General features: G+C 42.0%; 1 protein-coding gene across 1 annotated transcript; it reads right to left on the bottom strand.

Moving 5' to 3' along the window:
- Positions 1-261: 261 nt before the first annotated feature.
- slc30a8 (solute carrier family 30 member 8) lies at positions 262-10,301 on the bottom strand. The gene is made up of 10 exons (XM_085396671.1): positions 10,154-10,301; positions 9,945-10,056; positions 5,163-5,329; positions 4,651-4,797; positions 3,087-3,240; positions 2,807-2,973; positions 2,577-2,689; positions 1,711-1,816; positions 1,483-1,617; positions 262-994 (listed from the first exon to the last, which is right to left on the bottom strand). The coding sequence occupies exons 2-10, from the start codon at positions 10,016-10,018 to the stop codon at positions 849-851; spliced, it is 1,209 nt and encodes a 402-aa protein (XP_085252797.1). The 5' UTR covers positions 10,019-10,056; positions 10,154-10,301; the 3' UTR covers positions 262-848.
- Between the last annotated feature and the right edge of the window lie 3,687 nt (positions 10,302-13,988).

Below are 13,988 nucleotides of genomic sequence, written 5' to 3' on the forward strand. Positions count from 1 at the left end.
AGCTCAGGACACCTGCAGCTCACACTGCAGGACACAGGTGGATAGACGAAGGTCAAACTCACACAAGCCATTAATATCTGATTGTCTGCAGCATGCCAGAGGCTGGTGGTACAACGAAACAGCCCCCGAGGTTTACTGAAAACTGCAAATTGGCTCAAGGTCAAAAAGGTGGGGGTTAGTTATGGTGGAAATCAACCCCTCCGCCCAAGATGCATTTCTTATTCCACTGACACAGAGCAAAACTCAGAATACAGAGTATTTGAAAAACATGAATATTTTATTGAGTTTTTCCACCTTACTTATGCAAAGTTTGAAGAAGTGTTGACATCATGTATGAAACTACACTCAGGAGTCTGGTATAACAGTCAGTGTATAGAAAAACATACTATGATAGAATGTGCAAATGATGGTTTGTATCAGATGTCTGAGGTCAATAAAGTGAATAATTGCTTAATCACACAAAACCACAACACCCTGTATCACTGACACGAGACTTTTGAACTGCAGTTTTGCATAGACCCCTCAGTGATTTCAGTTTCACAATGAACACTTTTAAAAGCAGAAATTGATCATGAAAACTATACCTACGAATGGATAAAACTTCCCAAAGGAGGGGGGACATTAGTGTTTCCCGTAAAATCGTTTGCATTCAAAAGCCACCCTCATTGCTCTTTTAAACATTTCTTTAGGTCTGTCAATACAAAGGCACTCTAGACACAGTCGTGCAAGTTTGTCACTAAGCCCTCAAGGTCCCCAGCAGCAGCGCCGACTGCCATCGACACATGCGCCACAGCAGACAAATCTTGGCTTTGTTTCGCTGGGATCAGATGAAGATTTACGGCGGGTTCCTACTTCTTAGGGTCCTCACACAGTGTGCACCCAGGCTTCAGGTCGGCCTGCCTCTCCATCTGAATCGTAACGGAGTGGAATTTGTAGGAGGCAAAACAAGCCTGTGTCATTTCCCTGAGGACAGTCTGAGCATCCACTGACTCATCTGTGGAGGAGAGAGGAAAACAAAGGGATTGGTGATAAACCAAATGTTAGTCACCTTTTGTATTTATATTGCATCTATGAGCTTTATTTTTTGGTCAAGGATGACCAGGAAGAACAAAAGGCTGAGACATAGTAGCAACCTATCTAACTAAAATTTGCTTTTATTCCAGACTATGTTGTTCCAGTCTTGCACTTACTATTTTGAGTGCACAAGTACATTCATACCATCAAGTACAGCTATTTAAAGTCCTCTACAAGTACCCAGATGGTGTATCCATATTACTTAAAAAGCTGAGCGTGGAATAGTGCATGTGTCTCACCCTAAGTGGTTGCCATCTTGGCAGAATAGTGTATGTCCTCTTATACCATCCATTGTCTTCCCCGTAGACTACATCATAGACGATGGATGTGATTACTAACGATATTATTAATCACATCCAGATTAATAAAGAACCCATCAAGTAGCATTCCCCCCCAATTCTTTCTTACCTATGGCTACATGTGCCGATAACATAGCCTGGTTCACGGTGAGGGCCCAGATGTGAAGGTTGTGGACCGCTGTAACACCTTTCACCGCTAACAAGCCGTCTCGCACCTCACTGTATTTCACCCCCGACGGAGTACCTGAGGCATGGATAGAAAAGACAAATCAGACTCTGATTCCAATGAAAACATTAGCACTGCACTGCAGTGTTGATTTAGTAATTTTAGCCTCACCTTCCATCAGGACAAGAAGGATGTCTCTCAGGATGGTGAAGGTGGTACATAAGACCAGGATGGAGAACACGAACGTGCAGATGGGGTCAGCCATCTTATATTCTGGCTGAAAGAGAAGCACGGAGAAAATGAGTTATAGCAGAAATATTTAATTAAACAAATTCATTTATATTAGTGAATTCACTTCGGTTTACATAGCTCATTTAAAACCAGCAGGAGTTGACCCAAAGTGCTTTCCAATTGAGGCAGACAGTAACACCATTAATGGTGCTGTCAGTTTTCCAAGCTGAAAAACACCGTCTGCTATACAACTGCTATTTATGAAAAAGTTCTGTTTATTAGAGCTCAGTTTCTCAGTGTAAAAATCTGCACCAGTTACAGAGGAAAAAAGGCCCCAACTGCTTCTCATTAAAGAACACGGGACAGTGGTAATTAATTACATCTTATATAAGAGGAGGCCTTAATTTGGCAGTAATGACAGTCTGGGGAAAAGAACTACAACACACTGGGCTCACTGAGGACTCACTGAGGACTCTGCAGAAAGGCACGAAATGACTGAACAGCACGTGAACAGTGAACATGGTACCATCTTTCCTGTTGGAAACAGCCCCGGCTTTGTGCTGCTTGACATTTCTCAGGGGGGAATGTGTTTTTAGTGCTGAGAATATTGAGCGTTGGAAGCTAAAAATAATGCAGGAATTGTTACATCAAAGCCACTGTACGCTGCACGCGACTAGCTACTGGGTGTATGAACATTTCGGACTAATAATTATCAAAATAACATCCACAACTTCAGTAGTAACTTTTAAATTGTTTTAAACTGTTGGGTCACACTGTGTGTGCAAACAGAAAGAGAGAGGCCTTACCTTGAAGAAGATGATGATGGCGCTGACGAGCACGCTGATGCTCTGGAGAAGATCTCCCAACACGTGCACAAAAGCTGCTCGCACACTTGCATTGGCCTGCTGAGCTCTCCGTCCTGGCAGAAGAAGAATAACAATAAAATCAATTACAGAAAGCATTTTTCTTCCATTTTAATATGAGGATAATGACCTATAATATTAAAATGGCATAAAAAAAACGTTATTTTACTTACCGTGATCACCATGATTTTGCTCTACATCCGTACAGTCATCACTCGAGTGTGTGCTGTTTGAGATCTGATTCTTGTCTCCTCCTTTCTTGTGACTGTGACCATGCCCATGAAAGCTGAGCCCACCATGACTGTGGCCGTGGCCGGACTGATTAAGGGCGACCGCCATGCTGTTGAGAGAAGGACCATTCTTCAAGAGTTCAAGAAAAGTGCTGCCTTCCTTTCTGCAATGGCTTTAATTAAATCACAAACTCCAAAATGAACAAGCCTTCACTTTACTCACATGATATTGGCCACCACAGCACAACCGGAGGTAATGAGCATGATATCTCCCTCGATGGTGTAGTCATCACTGATGAGGCGCTCCACTGCCAGGTAAACCAACACTCCTGTTACCAGCCAGATGGTGAAAACAGACAGCAGCGCACCCAGGATCTCTGCATTAATAAGAAACAAGGAGAGAGACAGGATCTGCAGTCATGCACACTGCTGGAAACAACAAGAAACAGCAAATTGCTCAAATTTCAATATGCAGTTAGAGAAGATGACTTGATAAAAATACACACAGTAAGACCTGATCTAGACGGGAAAATAGAAACAAATAAAATACAGATACTCTTTTCCCTCACGGGTCCCTGCTTTTTGTTGTAGCCAGTTTGTTTTTTCCCCAGAGGTAAAGATATTTGTGCCTCAAGTTATTCCACTTCTTTCTATATTCCCTCACCTCCATATTCCGATAGCTTCAGCAACCTCCCTCCAGGAATTTGGTGGCATTTGTGAGTTCTTGATTGAGGAACTGGTCCAGCTCCACTTTTAAGTATACTAGAGCAGCGGTCCCCAACCCCCGGGCCTCGGACCGGTACCGGTCCGTGAAACGTTTGGTACCGGGCCGCGAGAGTTGAGGCTCAGGTGTGAAATGTATGGTTTTCAGGGTTTTTAGCGTTATTTTGTTATCGTTTTTATCGTTAACTCGGTTTTCCTGGGTCTTTTCACGTGTGTTATGAATAAATCTTCTTTTTTTCGGTACCAGTACTGGTTTTAAAGGCCGGTCCGTAAAAATATTGTCGGGCAAAACCGGTCCATGGCGCAAAAAAGGTTGGAGACTGCTGTACTAGAGCAGGTTTTAATACACTCCACTGACTCAGTTTTGCACTATATTGTTCATATATTTTTTCCACATTTTTATATTGTTATTTATTTTGGGTTTATGCTGCTAAACCATTTTTCATTGTTTCTGCAACAGTCACAATTAAAAGCATCTTTTGCAGCTTACATCGATGCTATGATTATTAGTCTTTATATTGAGATGATGATGGTTATTCTCTCCCTGATAAATTTAAAAACTGCAGAGAAAACGTAGCCGAAAATGTGCAGGAGGAATCAATGGTACTAAACAGCTAAATCACAAGTTGCTACAGGCACAGCTTACCCAAAAGAATGTTTTGGGGGTAAGCTGTGTTCCTGAAACTGGTCAGGAACTGACGAATTTAAAAGAAACTGAACCTTTTGTGGCTTTTAATGATTTTATGTTTACGACATTACATAAACATAAAAACACAAAATGTAAAACAAACAATATAAAAAGGTATCAAAGTATAATCTATCAAGTTAAAAAAAATCTTTTAGTTTGAGACTATGATGTGATCTTTTATAAATATATCTGTGATGTGTGGATGCAGGATGTAACTCCTAGCATATGGCACTGAAAGCTCTGCTATTTTGCGGTGACATCCACTTATTTTGCATGCCATGTTGGTGAAAATTAAGTTGCAAAGGAATGAATAAAATAAAGAAAAGCTCAAATAAATTACATACTAACTGGAAGACGCATCCTGTAATGAATGTACCTGCACGATGCCAGCCGTAGCTGAGTTTGTGTGTAGCTGGTCTGGAGGAGAGCCAAAGGGATAACAGGCTGATGATGAAGCTGGTTAAGTCCACCAGCAGGTGGGCAGCGTCTGTCATCACCGCAAGGCTGCCTGCGAAATACCCACCTGCAGAAGGACAGAACCAGGACAGTTAGTGAAATGGATTAACTACTTGGTATATTAGTGCAGCAATGTCAGATTTACACTTGTAGGGATACAGAATGTATATATAATTCAAGAAAAATAAGTAAGGTGGCCACAAGTAGGTGTGAGAGAGCTGGCTGAGGACAGACAAGTGAGAGGAAAGAGAAGTACGAGGAGTGAAGGAAGACAGAGATGGTCAGAGGTTACAGAAAATAACAGAAATGGCAGCGTGTATTGTTGACTTACAAACAATACGCAAATATCAGCTGTCATCATTGGATACGCACCGAGAAAATGAGAACAAAAAAATCATCACAAAATAAAAGCAGAAAACGACCGTGACTCACCGAGGATTTCACCAATCATGAAAATCAGGCAGATGACAGAAACCAGGTAGAGCCTCTTCCTGGCAACTTTCCTCTCCGTCTCTCGATCCTCCTGAGCACGGCTGTTGTCATGGCAGTGCTTAATGTTACCCGTGCCATCTTTCTGTAAGATGTTGTGGTTTGGCACACTGGATACACAAAAACAGAGTGAATGCAATGAGTTGTGGACAAAATTTTTAACCCTTAACATTAACAAAAACTTCTAGAGGTAGATAAGTTACAATTAGGCAATAAAATTGTAAAATAGTTATAGTGAAAATGCCAACATTTCCCAAAACAATTAATTAGCACATCCTCATTTAGGTTTGACAGCATCTGCTGTAGATAATGGCAGATGGCTTGAATATGAATTGAGGCTGTGGTTTGGGGAAGGCCTCAGAGGGGACTGATGGTGGCTCCTGGGCCGAGCACATCCCCACGTTCTAATGAGTAGTAGATGGATAGAAAAAGAGAGGGTGGGGTATGAAAACAAGAAAGAACAGCTTATAGTGCAGCGGGATTCATATATAGATAAAGAACTGGAAAGGGAGTGTATGGCGGTGTGGTCCTGCTCCTGAAATGCAGATAAATTATCTCCAATTCTGAGGAAAAATGTGGATGTTTTGGAAAATTTTCAAGACTTTTAACTTTATGTGCTAATAGCAATGGCACATTGCTATTCTGCTTGTGTTTTAATTATGTCGTTGGCAGCTTTTGCGTTATTTTCTCTTGTTCAATGAAATAAATCTAGCCTGCTTTATGTTTGAATATTACAGTCAAGTTCAGAATCTGAGGTGGAAACGCGAAGTTTAATCACATTAACAGCAAATGCAAGATCTGCCTTTCGTGTAGCATCTGAGAGCTCTGAAATGTCGTTGAGTTTCCTCTGTCAAATTTTTGCTCTTAGGTCCTATACTCTTTTTAGCACTTTGCCCTGATTGAAGCCGCTTGACAGCTATGTCACCATGTTCAGTCTCGTGATCCTCCAAGTCCTGCGATTCAGTGCTCTTACCCTAACGAAATTATTTTAGTTAAAACATCAACAACATGGTTATTTTTAGCACTATCGTACACACTTTCTGATGTATAATACAGTGCAAAATTTCTGTGTTCATTTCAGTAGCTTTATCTTGTATCCATTTCAAAAGTCATTTTTTCCTGTCAGATTTAGACAGCCATGGGTTGTAATACCTGACAGTTTTATCCAGTTCTATTAGCCTATCCACATATGCAGTTACCTCGATGAACAAATCGCATACATTTTAATCCTATTTTCCCGTTGACTGCATGCAGGTCAGTCAGGTACAGTCAGGACTAGATGTACCCTAAGTCTGATTTAAAGGAAGACATTCATACTTGTACAGTCAGGGAATCACTTAAAGGGATGCCTTTCACTAAAGAATAGCTATTAAAAGGGGTGAGAGTTCTGGTTGAACTGGGGAACAAAAACTTTGTTTCGAGAATGTTTGTCAGGCTCTTTTATGCCTAGAGTGTCTGACTGAGGGTAGGAGGTAGAACAAGTGCCACCCAAGGTGGAAAAGTTTAATTATTTTCCTTGACTTCCTGAGACACTGAGAGCTGGAGATGTCCTTCAAGCAGAGCAGTGGGAAGTCACTTGATTCCTGGGCAGTGTTGACGACCATCTGCAAAGGTTTATTCTCCAGAGTACCACACTGATGTAGTACACTTACAATGACTGAGGGGTAGAAGGCCACCAACAGCTTTTCCTCTATGTGACTGCTCTGCATAAACTATCAGGAAATGTATTCTCTATGTGGATTTTTTTTGTTTCTTTTACCATTTCTGCTGTCTTGGCAGACCTCTAAGTGCCTCTGCAGTATGAGTTTTCAGGAACTTAAAGCCATAATCTGTTGCTTTAGTGGAGGGTTGGGCCTTACTTTTTATCATCTCTTTGGTTTTACTGGTGTTGAGTTTGAGGTTGTTTGCAGAGGACCACACAGACAGTTTCTGAACCTCATCTATGTCAAGTTAAGTATCCAGCAACACAAGTGTCATCTACAAATTTAATAAGGGTGTTGGTGGGGTCCACTGGATTGCAGTCACGTTTGTACAAAACAAAAAGCAAAGCATAAAGGACAGGACTTAGCACACAGCCCTGACGAAAGCCAGCGTTAAGTATGAGGTTAGAGGAGCAGTGGGGGTGATTGTGTTAAAGAGACTTCCTGGGTGGTTCAGTGTGGTGAGGAGGGCTGTGGCTTTGGTATCCTGTGTACATTTGTTTGCTCAATAAGCAAACTGATGTGGATCAGAGTTAAGAGAGAGGCAGCCTTTGATGTGCAGTAATTCAAGTCTACGTTAACATTTCATGACTACTGATGTCATTGACTATGACAAACAGGTGGGAAAATCATGGCAAATTGGGACTGTTGTGGAAGGTCACACCAATAACCTATACAAAGATGACCATTTTCTCCTACACATGCTTGACATTCTAGCTTTGGAACCATGTTTGGGATTTGGCAGGTGGAGAAACCCTAAGATTGGGTGAAGCAGCGCAATAGGAGGAAAAGAGGTACTCAAAAAAAAAACAAAAAAAAAACAAAACACAAGCATAATTTCATTTGTGAACTGTGAACATCTTTGTGTACAGTCTGTGACCAGCTGACCTGTGCTGCTACATTAATGTTCACTGCTTTTTGTATATTTAGGACTGGAGATTAAGCAAATCTTTGACAAGCCGTATGGTAATGTACTAGTACATTTCTTGTATAAAAAGTAGAATTAGGTCAGAAAGCTGAGGACAGGAAAGTTGGGAAGTTGCAAAAAATGTAAATAAAAACAGAGTGCAGTCATTTAAAAATCTCATAATTCATAGTTTATTCATAGTATAACAGAAAACATTTCAAGTGATTTAACTGAGAAAGACTTTGAATGTCTCCTCATCTACAGTAAGTAGCATTTAAAAAAAATAAAAAATATCAGAGAATCTGGAGAAACCTCTGTGTGTAAGCGATAAGGCCGAAAATGTATGATTTTTTTAGGCCCTCGAGCAGTATTGCTTCAAAAACAGGGCTTTAACGCGGAAATCACTGCATGGGCTCAGGAACACTTGTTGTGCAAAGAAGGAGCCATACAACAACATGATCCGGTAACAGTGTTGTTTTCTCTGGACCAAAGCTGATTAAAAATGGACTGAGGTTAAGTGAAACACTTTTTTGTGGTCAGACGAGTTGAAATTTGTAACCTGGAAAGGCACCATCAATGCTGAAAGGTATATACAGCTGTTAGAGGAACATGAGCTCCCATCTATGGAAGGCTTTTGATATTTTAGCAAAGAAATATTAAATTATACCCTGCAGCTTTGGGGGTTGTAATCAAAACCATCACCTTAAATATAATAATTCATCACGTATTATTAATCATTATATTACTATCAAGTTATTTCTGCTAACTGGCCATGAACAGTCAGCTCTGCATCAATCCAGCCACAGAGAATCAGTGATAACTTCACCAGTCTATGTTGTAATAGTAATTTTACAATGTATGTTGAAGGGATATTACTGCCCTCTGTTGGTGTGTTTGTGCATTACATGCAATAAAAGGTGCGTAGCCGGTTAGACTGGTGCCTGGTAAATGGCCTATATTTGTATAGTGCCTGTATTTGTATAGCGCCTTTATGAATTCTCGAACCGGCAACCTTCCGATTACAAGGCGAACGATTACAAGGCGAACTCCCAACTCTTGAGCCACGATCGCTCGCAATGTGAATGCATCACAGGGATGAGAAGGAGAAAGCGCTTGGGAAGTCATTATTTTCTTATTAATGAGCAAGTACCTACACACCAAGCTGCAGTCCACAAATAAATAACAAATTCGACAACAATGTGCATAAACTATCTTTACAGAGCTGTTATGTTACATTGTTATATGTCAGTGTGCGTTTTACCTGGATTAAATAAACGATATGTAAAAGTCACTTTACCAAAAGCTGCTTGCTCATTCTACTTCATAACGGTACTTCTTTCTGGCTCAGATCTGACTTGATATCATCCATGACAGGTGTGCTTGACAGATTATAGATCACCAAGTCCTTGGCAGCGGTTTAAATACCGCTAATCTTTTTTTTTTTTTTTTTTGGCAAATACCGGTGCTCCAGGTTAACTAGTTAATCCGCATGACACACTGGCAGAGAAGACCACTCGATGAAAATGATCAATCTGTAAACAAATCTAACCAATTAGCATAAAAGCAGTTAATCTGGAACACCGGAAATCACTTTTTGGCACGACTATTGTTACACCTCATTGTAACCCCCCGACTAAAACTGACTTGGTCTTGTAACCTAATAAATAATAGGGCCAATAACAATATTAACATCAGAGGACACCAAACAAACAATCGCTGATTAACGAGTGTTTAAAAGTGGGTCTATGCGCTGCTGCTGCACTCTGTGCACACTTCCCTATTAAGCAGAAGTAGAGCCGGCTAAATGATCCGAGTCAGACACACATTTGCACACAGCTAATCTCATCAGACCCCCAGACCAGTCCAGTCCAGTCCCGTGTGGAAAACCAGTAGGTCACAGAGGAACGTGAGCAGACACTCCCCCAAAGCACTTTGTAAAACTTTGAAACTACCCTTTTCTGTTTCTTTTGATTTAAAATACAATTTAACACCAAACCTTCAAGCACAATGAATATTTTTAAGCTTGTTTTTATTCACCTGTTTATTGTTGGAAACAGGGAATCACATGTTCCTCTACTCTAATCTGAAACACTATTAAGACAAACTTTAATCGTTTACCTTTCCGGTGTGCTGTATCTCTTCTTCTCTTCTGACACCAGGTGAAAATTCTCTGGATCCTTGCTTTTAAACATGACTGCTGTCTTCTCAGACAGTCGGAAAAATACTCAGACTAAAAACAAAAAAAAAACGTATTTAAACAAACATAAAAAAGAAGTAAAAACAATAATTATAATATATATATATAAATTAATGTTCAGTTATCTCACTTAAAATCTTTGTTTTCTTCTCTGATCTTGAGTTGTGCCTTCTTGAGACGTCTTTCAGCGGCCGCTGGATGTCTTCTCTAACGAATTGGGGTGCAAGGCGCAAAGACTTTGATGCAATCTTGTGACTAACGCTTTGCACCGTGTGCAAACGCAGAGCCGGCCGGCCCGAAGGACGGCGGGGGAGGTGATGGCACACATGGGGTCCAAAACAGACACACTTCTGTAATAAATGTAACATATTAAAGGGAAATAATTTGGGGCGAAGCTGAATTTCCTAAAGCTAATGAATATTTTGTGTTTAAAACCCAAATTCAGCTTTGATTATTAATTCACTAATCGGGAGAGGATTTCACTGTTTCACACATCCCAAACTACCGCTCGAGTTCTTCGGGGTCCGCCCACCTCCTCTGATCAGCCGGCACTCACTGATTGCATAATCAAACCACACGGGCCGTGCGCCCTTTCCTCTTGCGTTATCACTTAGCCATTATTTCCAAATTCAGCAAAACTCGTCTCCGATGAAAGCAGTCTTACTTAACACCCCGATTTTAACCCCCGAAAGATTCCCAAGCACCTGCACGTACAGTGGAATTAACTTATCAATGAGATACTTTATTTTTCACTTTGAATGGAAACAGCCACTCACACTGAGTCTTTATTGGCAGTGTGGAGCATATTATTAGTTCAACCTGAACAGCTTTGACTGAGTTGCAGAAACAGAAAAAAAGGAAGAAATATTCGCGTGGAGCTGACAGGTAAAGAAAAGAAAAACGACACTAATTTTCAATCTGTGGGTGGATTAAACAGCAGCTATGTCGGTGATGTTTTTTATTTTGTTTATTCTTTATTTGGATCGGTAATGAGCCAATAACAGCCCCGGGGGAGTTTCAAGATAGTGGATGGGTAGCAAGTCTTTCTAAAAAACTTAGTCTCGCTTTTGTTTTGGCGACTGATTCAAAAAAAAACAAAAACCAGAAGATGGCGACAAGGATCCACTTAAACAGACCTACATGTCTACACTTCATTAATTTAGATCTATGTTTCTATTTTTAAAGTGTGTCTTCATTCGCTTTAGTTATCAAAATGATGTTAAAAGAAAAACTCGGACTCGGATGAAATGTTTGAAAGAACAACTGGCATTAAAAGCGTTAGCCCTGCTGAGTAAATGCTGATACGTTATCAGTTGGCAGTAACAGTGTTTTTAATCTGATCGATCATAGAGATTGCTTTTTTTTTTTTTTTAATGATTTTGAATAGCTGATCTGCTGGGATAAGAAGGTGATAATAGATGAAGAGAACGGTGGTAAAGAGAGTGGAGGAGGCGAGGTCAGGGGAAGGAAATGGAAGAAGATGGAGAAGTTGGCTTCCCTTTGAGGAGGTGGTGGGATGAGTACAGATTGGAGCAATCACAGGGCAAACATTAGTATTTTTTTTCTTTCTTTTGATTGAATTAAACCTTTAATTCAAAATTAAGCTTCCTACAAGGTGGTGATCAATCGCAATGATAATTTATTTATACAGTACATTCCTTTAAGATAAACCAGTGTAGGTCTGCGAAGTGTTAAGGCAATAAAAACACAAACAAAACAAACTTTATGAAAACATAAAATAGAAGTTAACACACACATATATAAAGTTTTGAACAGTAAGCCTGTGAGAATAAAAAGGTTTTGAGTTTGTTCCAGTTGACCTCAGATCAGCGTTCGGATGGTTCCAAAGAGCAGGACCACAACTTAGACATTCACATTACTCACACTCTCATTACACATACATATAGGATCTTGGGGGTGGGCACGATACACGGAATCCAAAGTACCATCAGGGTGTACACCCCACCCCTGGCATCGTTGCCCACCTCTCAATTTTAAATACACGTAGACATTGAGGGCTAGCAGGAGGGACCATGCGCTTACCTGCTGCTCTCTGGCAGGTAGCTCCATGCCCTCCTGGGTTTTAAATGCACCTTAGAACACACATGCATCAACACTACAATGAGCGGGTGGAGGGAGGTTTGGAGTCTTCTCTCACCCCCATTCTCTGCGACCTGCTGGAGCGGGGGGGCTAGGAGGAGGAGTTGGCCGTCCGACTGCGGTCTGGAGTGTGGAGCCTTCCTGCTGCTGCGGAGTCGGGGCGGTCTGCCTCCCCCCACCGCAGGGAAAAGGGTAACACCACCTGGGTCTGGGTGCAGTTCCCCCCTCCAGGGGCAAGGGTACCTAGACCCGGTTTGTAGAGTACGCTTGGGGAGTGTGATCGTGTGTACAGCGTCTCTTTATGTCTGTCTCCACGTTGGTTGAGTGTGGAGTAAGTGCATATGAGAGCATGAGGGTGGGAATGGATGTTTGTATATGTGTGTGCCTGTATGTCTGTGTCTATATGTCAGGTTGGGTGTCAGGCGCCACCTCTCTGGGGACATCTCAGGCCCTCCAAGGTTTGGAGGCCTATCTCCCCCTACCACCACTTCCCCTGCCAGTGGCGGACCCCCTCAGACATCCGTGCGTTGGTGGTTCTTTGTGTCCGGGGATGGGCGTCCAGGTACACACCGGCTAACTCCTTGGCGGCCGCGTATCGGGGCCTGGAGCCTGGGGCTCGCTCGGGCCACTTCGGAGGTGGGGTGCCCCCGGCCTCTCGGCCTGGGGCTCGGTCACTCAGGCGCGGCTGGCTGCCGGCGGAGCTCACGGGCGCGTCACTGCAACTCCCCCTGGCTTCTGCTCCGCGGCTGCTGAGTGAGCCCTCATCTGGGACTCTCCTCAGCTCTTTCTGGGACAGTGGCGCGGCTGCCCCTCTGTTGGTCTTCCTTGGTCTCTTGTGTTCTGGGGGCCTCTGGATGTCTGGAGTTTTGATCTCCTCCACACCTGCTTCACGCCCTGGAGGACGGGGCTGTGGCCCCCCCACACCCTCTAGCAGATCATTACATGAAGGAACCTTTTAAAAAAACAAGCGCGTCCATGCTCACAGGTGTACACACGGGTGATCACACCCACAAACTACACCCTTTTTGGCTCCTACTTCAAAGCACACTGTGTTCTGTTGATCTTATGTGCTGCACAATAATGTTTAATATTTAGTATTTACTGTCATATTCCCATATATCATTGTGATGTTGTTTATTCTATTACTCTTGTTCTCTTCTGCTTGTTTTCTTTTTTCTTTCTCAGCAGGTGATCCAGGTGATTGATATATGCATTTTTTTTTTCTCTGCCCGTTCTGTTGGTTTTTGTCTTTTGCCCTTCTCCCCCGTCCCTCTTCTCAGCTGTTTCTCTTTCCCTCTTTCTTTCTCCCCTTCTTTCCCCCAGTCAAGTCTGTCCCGTATTCAGTAAGTGAAAATAAAAGAAACAATAAAAGGTGAATCAAATGGACCATTACGGCAAGGCTGGGATGGTCAATTTGGTAAAGTAAATCCGTTGGGCATCTTTCTTTGCCTTTAGACAACAATTCTGATGGCAAAAGAGCCAAACGGGACAGGCCAAAAAAAAAACAAAAAAAAAAACAAAGAGCAGGACCACAAAAACTGAAAGCAACCTCAGCACACTTAAATCTAATTCTAGGGACAGTTAAAGGATCTGCACCTGACGACCTGAGAGGTCTAATTTGGTTATTGACGCTGAGGAAGTCAGAGATCCACTGGGAGGCCAAACTATTAAGAGCTTTATGAACTAACAGAAGGATTTTAAAGGTTAGCCTGTGTTGAGCTGGGGGCCAGTGGAGAGACTTGGATACTGGGGTAATATGTTCACATTTCCATGCACTACTGGCTACTACTGCATTGAGTTGAAGTCATTTTAATGATGATTTGGATAATCCTGCATGGATTAATCCATTTACTGCATCAATTTCT

The sequence above is a fragment of the Rhamphochromis longiceps genome, linkage group LG22 (assembly GCF_057381845.1).
Source record: "Rhamphochromis longiceps isolate RC_006_pf linkage group LG22, R_longiceps_female_GT1.1, whole genome shotgun sequence".
In the NCBI taxonomy this organism is placed as follows: Eukaryota; Metazoa; Chordata; class Actinopteri; order Cichliformes; family Cichlidae; genus Rhamphochromis; species Rhamphochromis longiceps.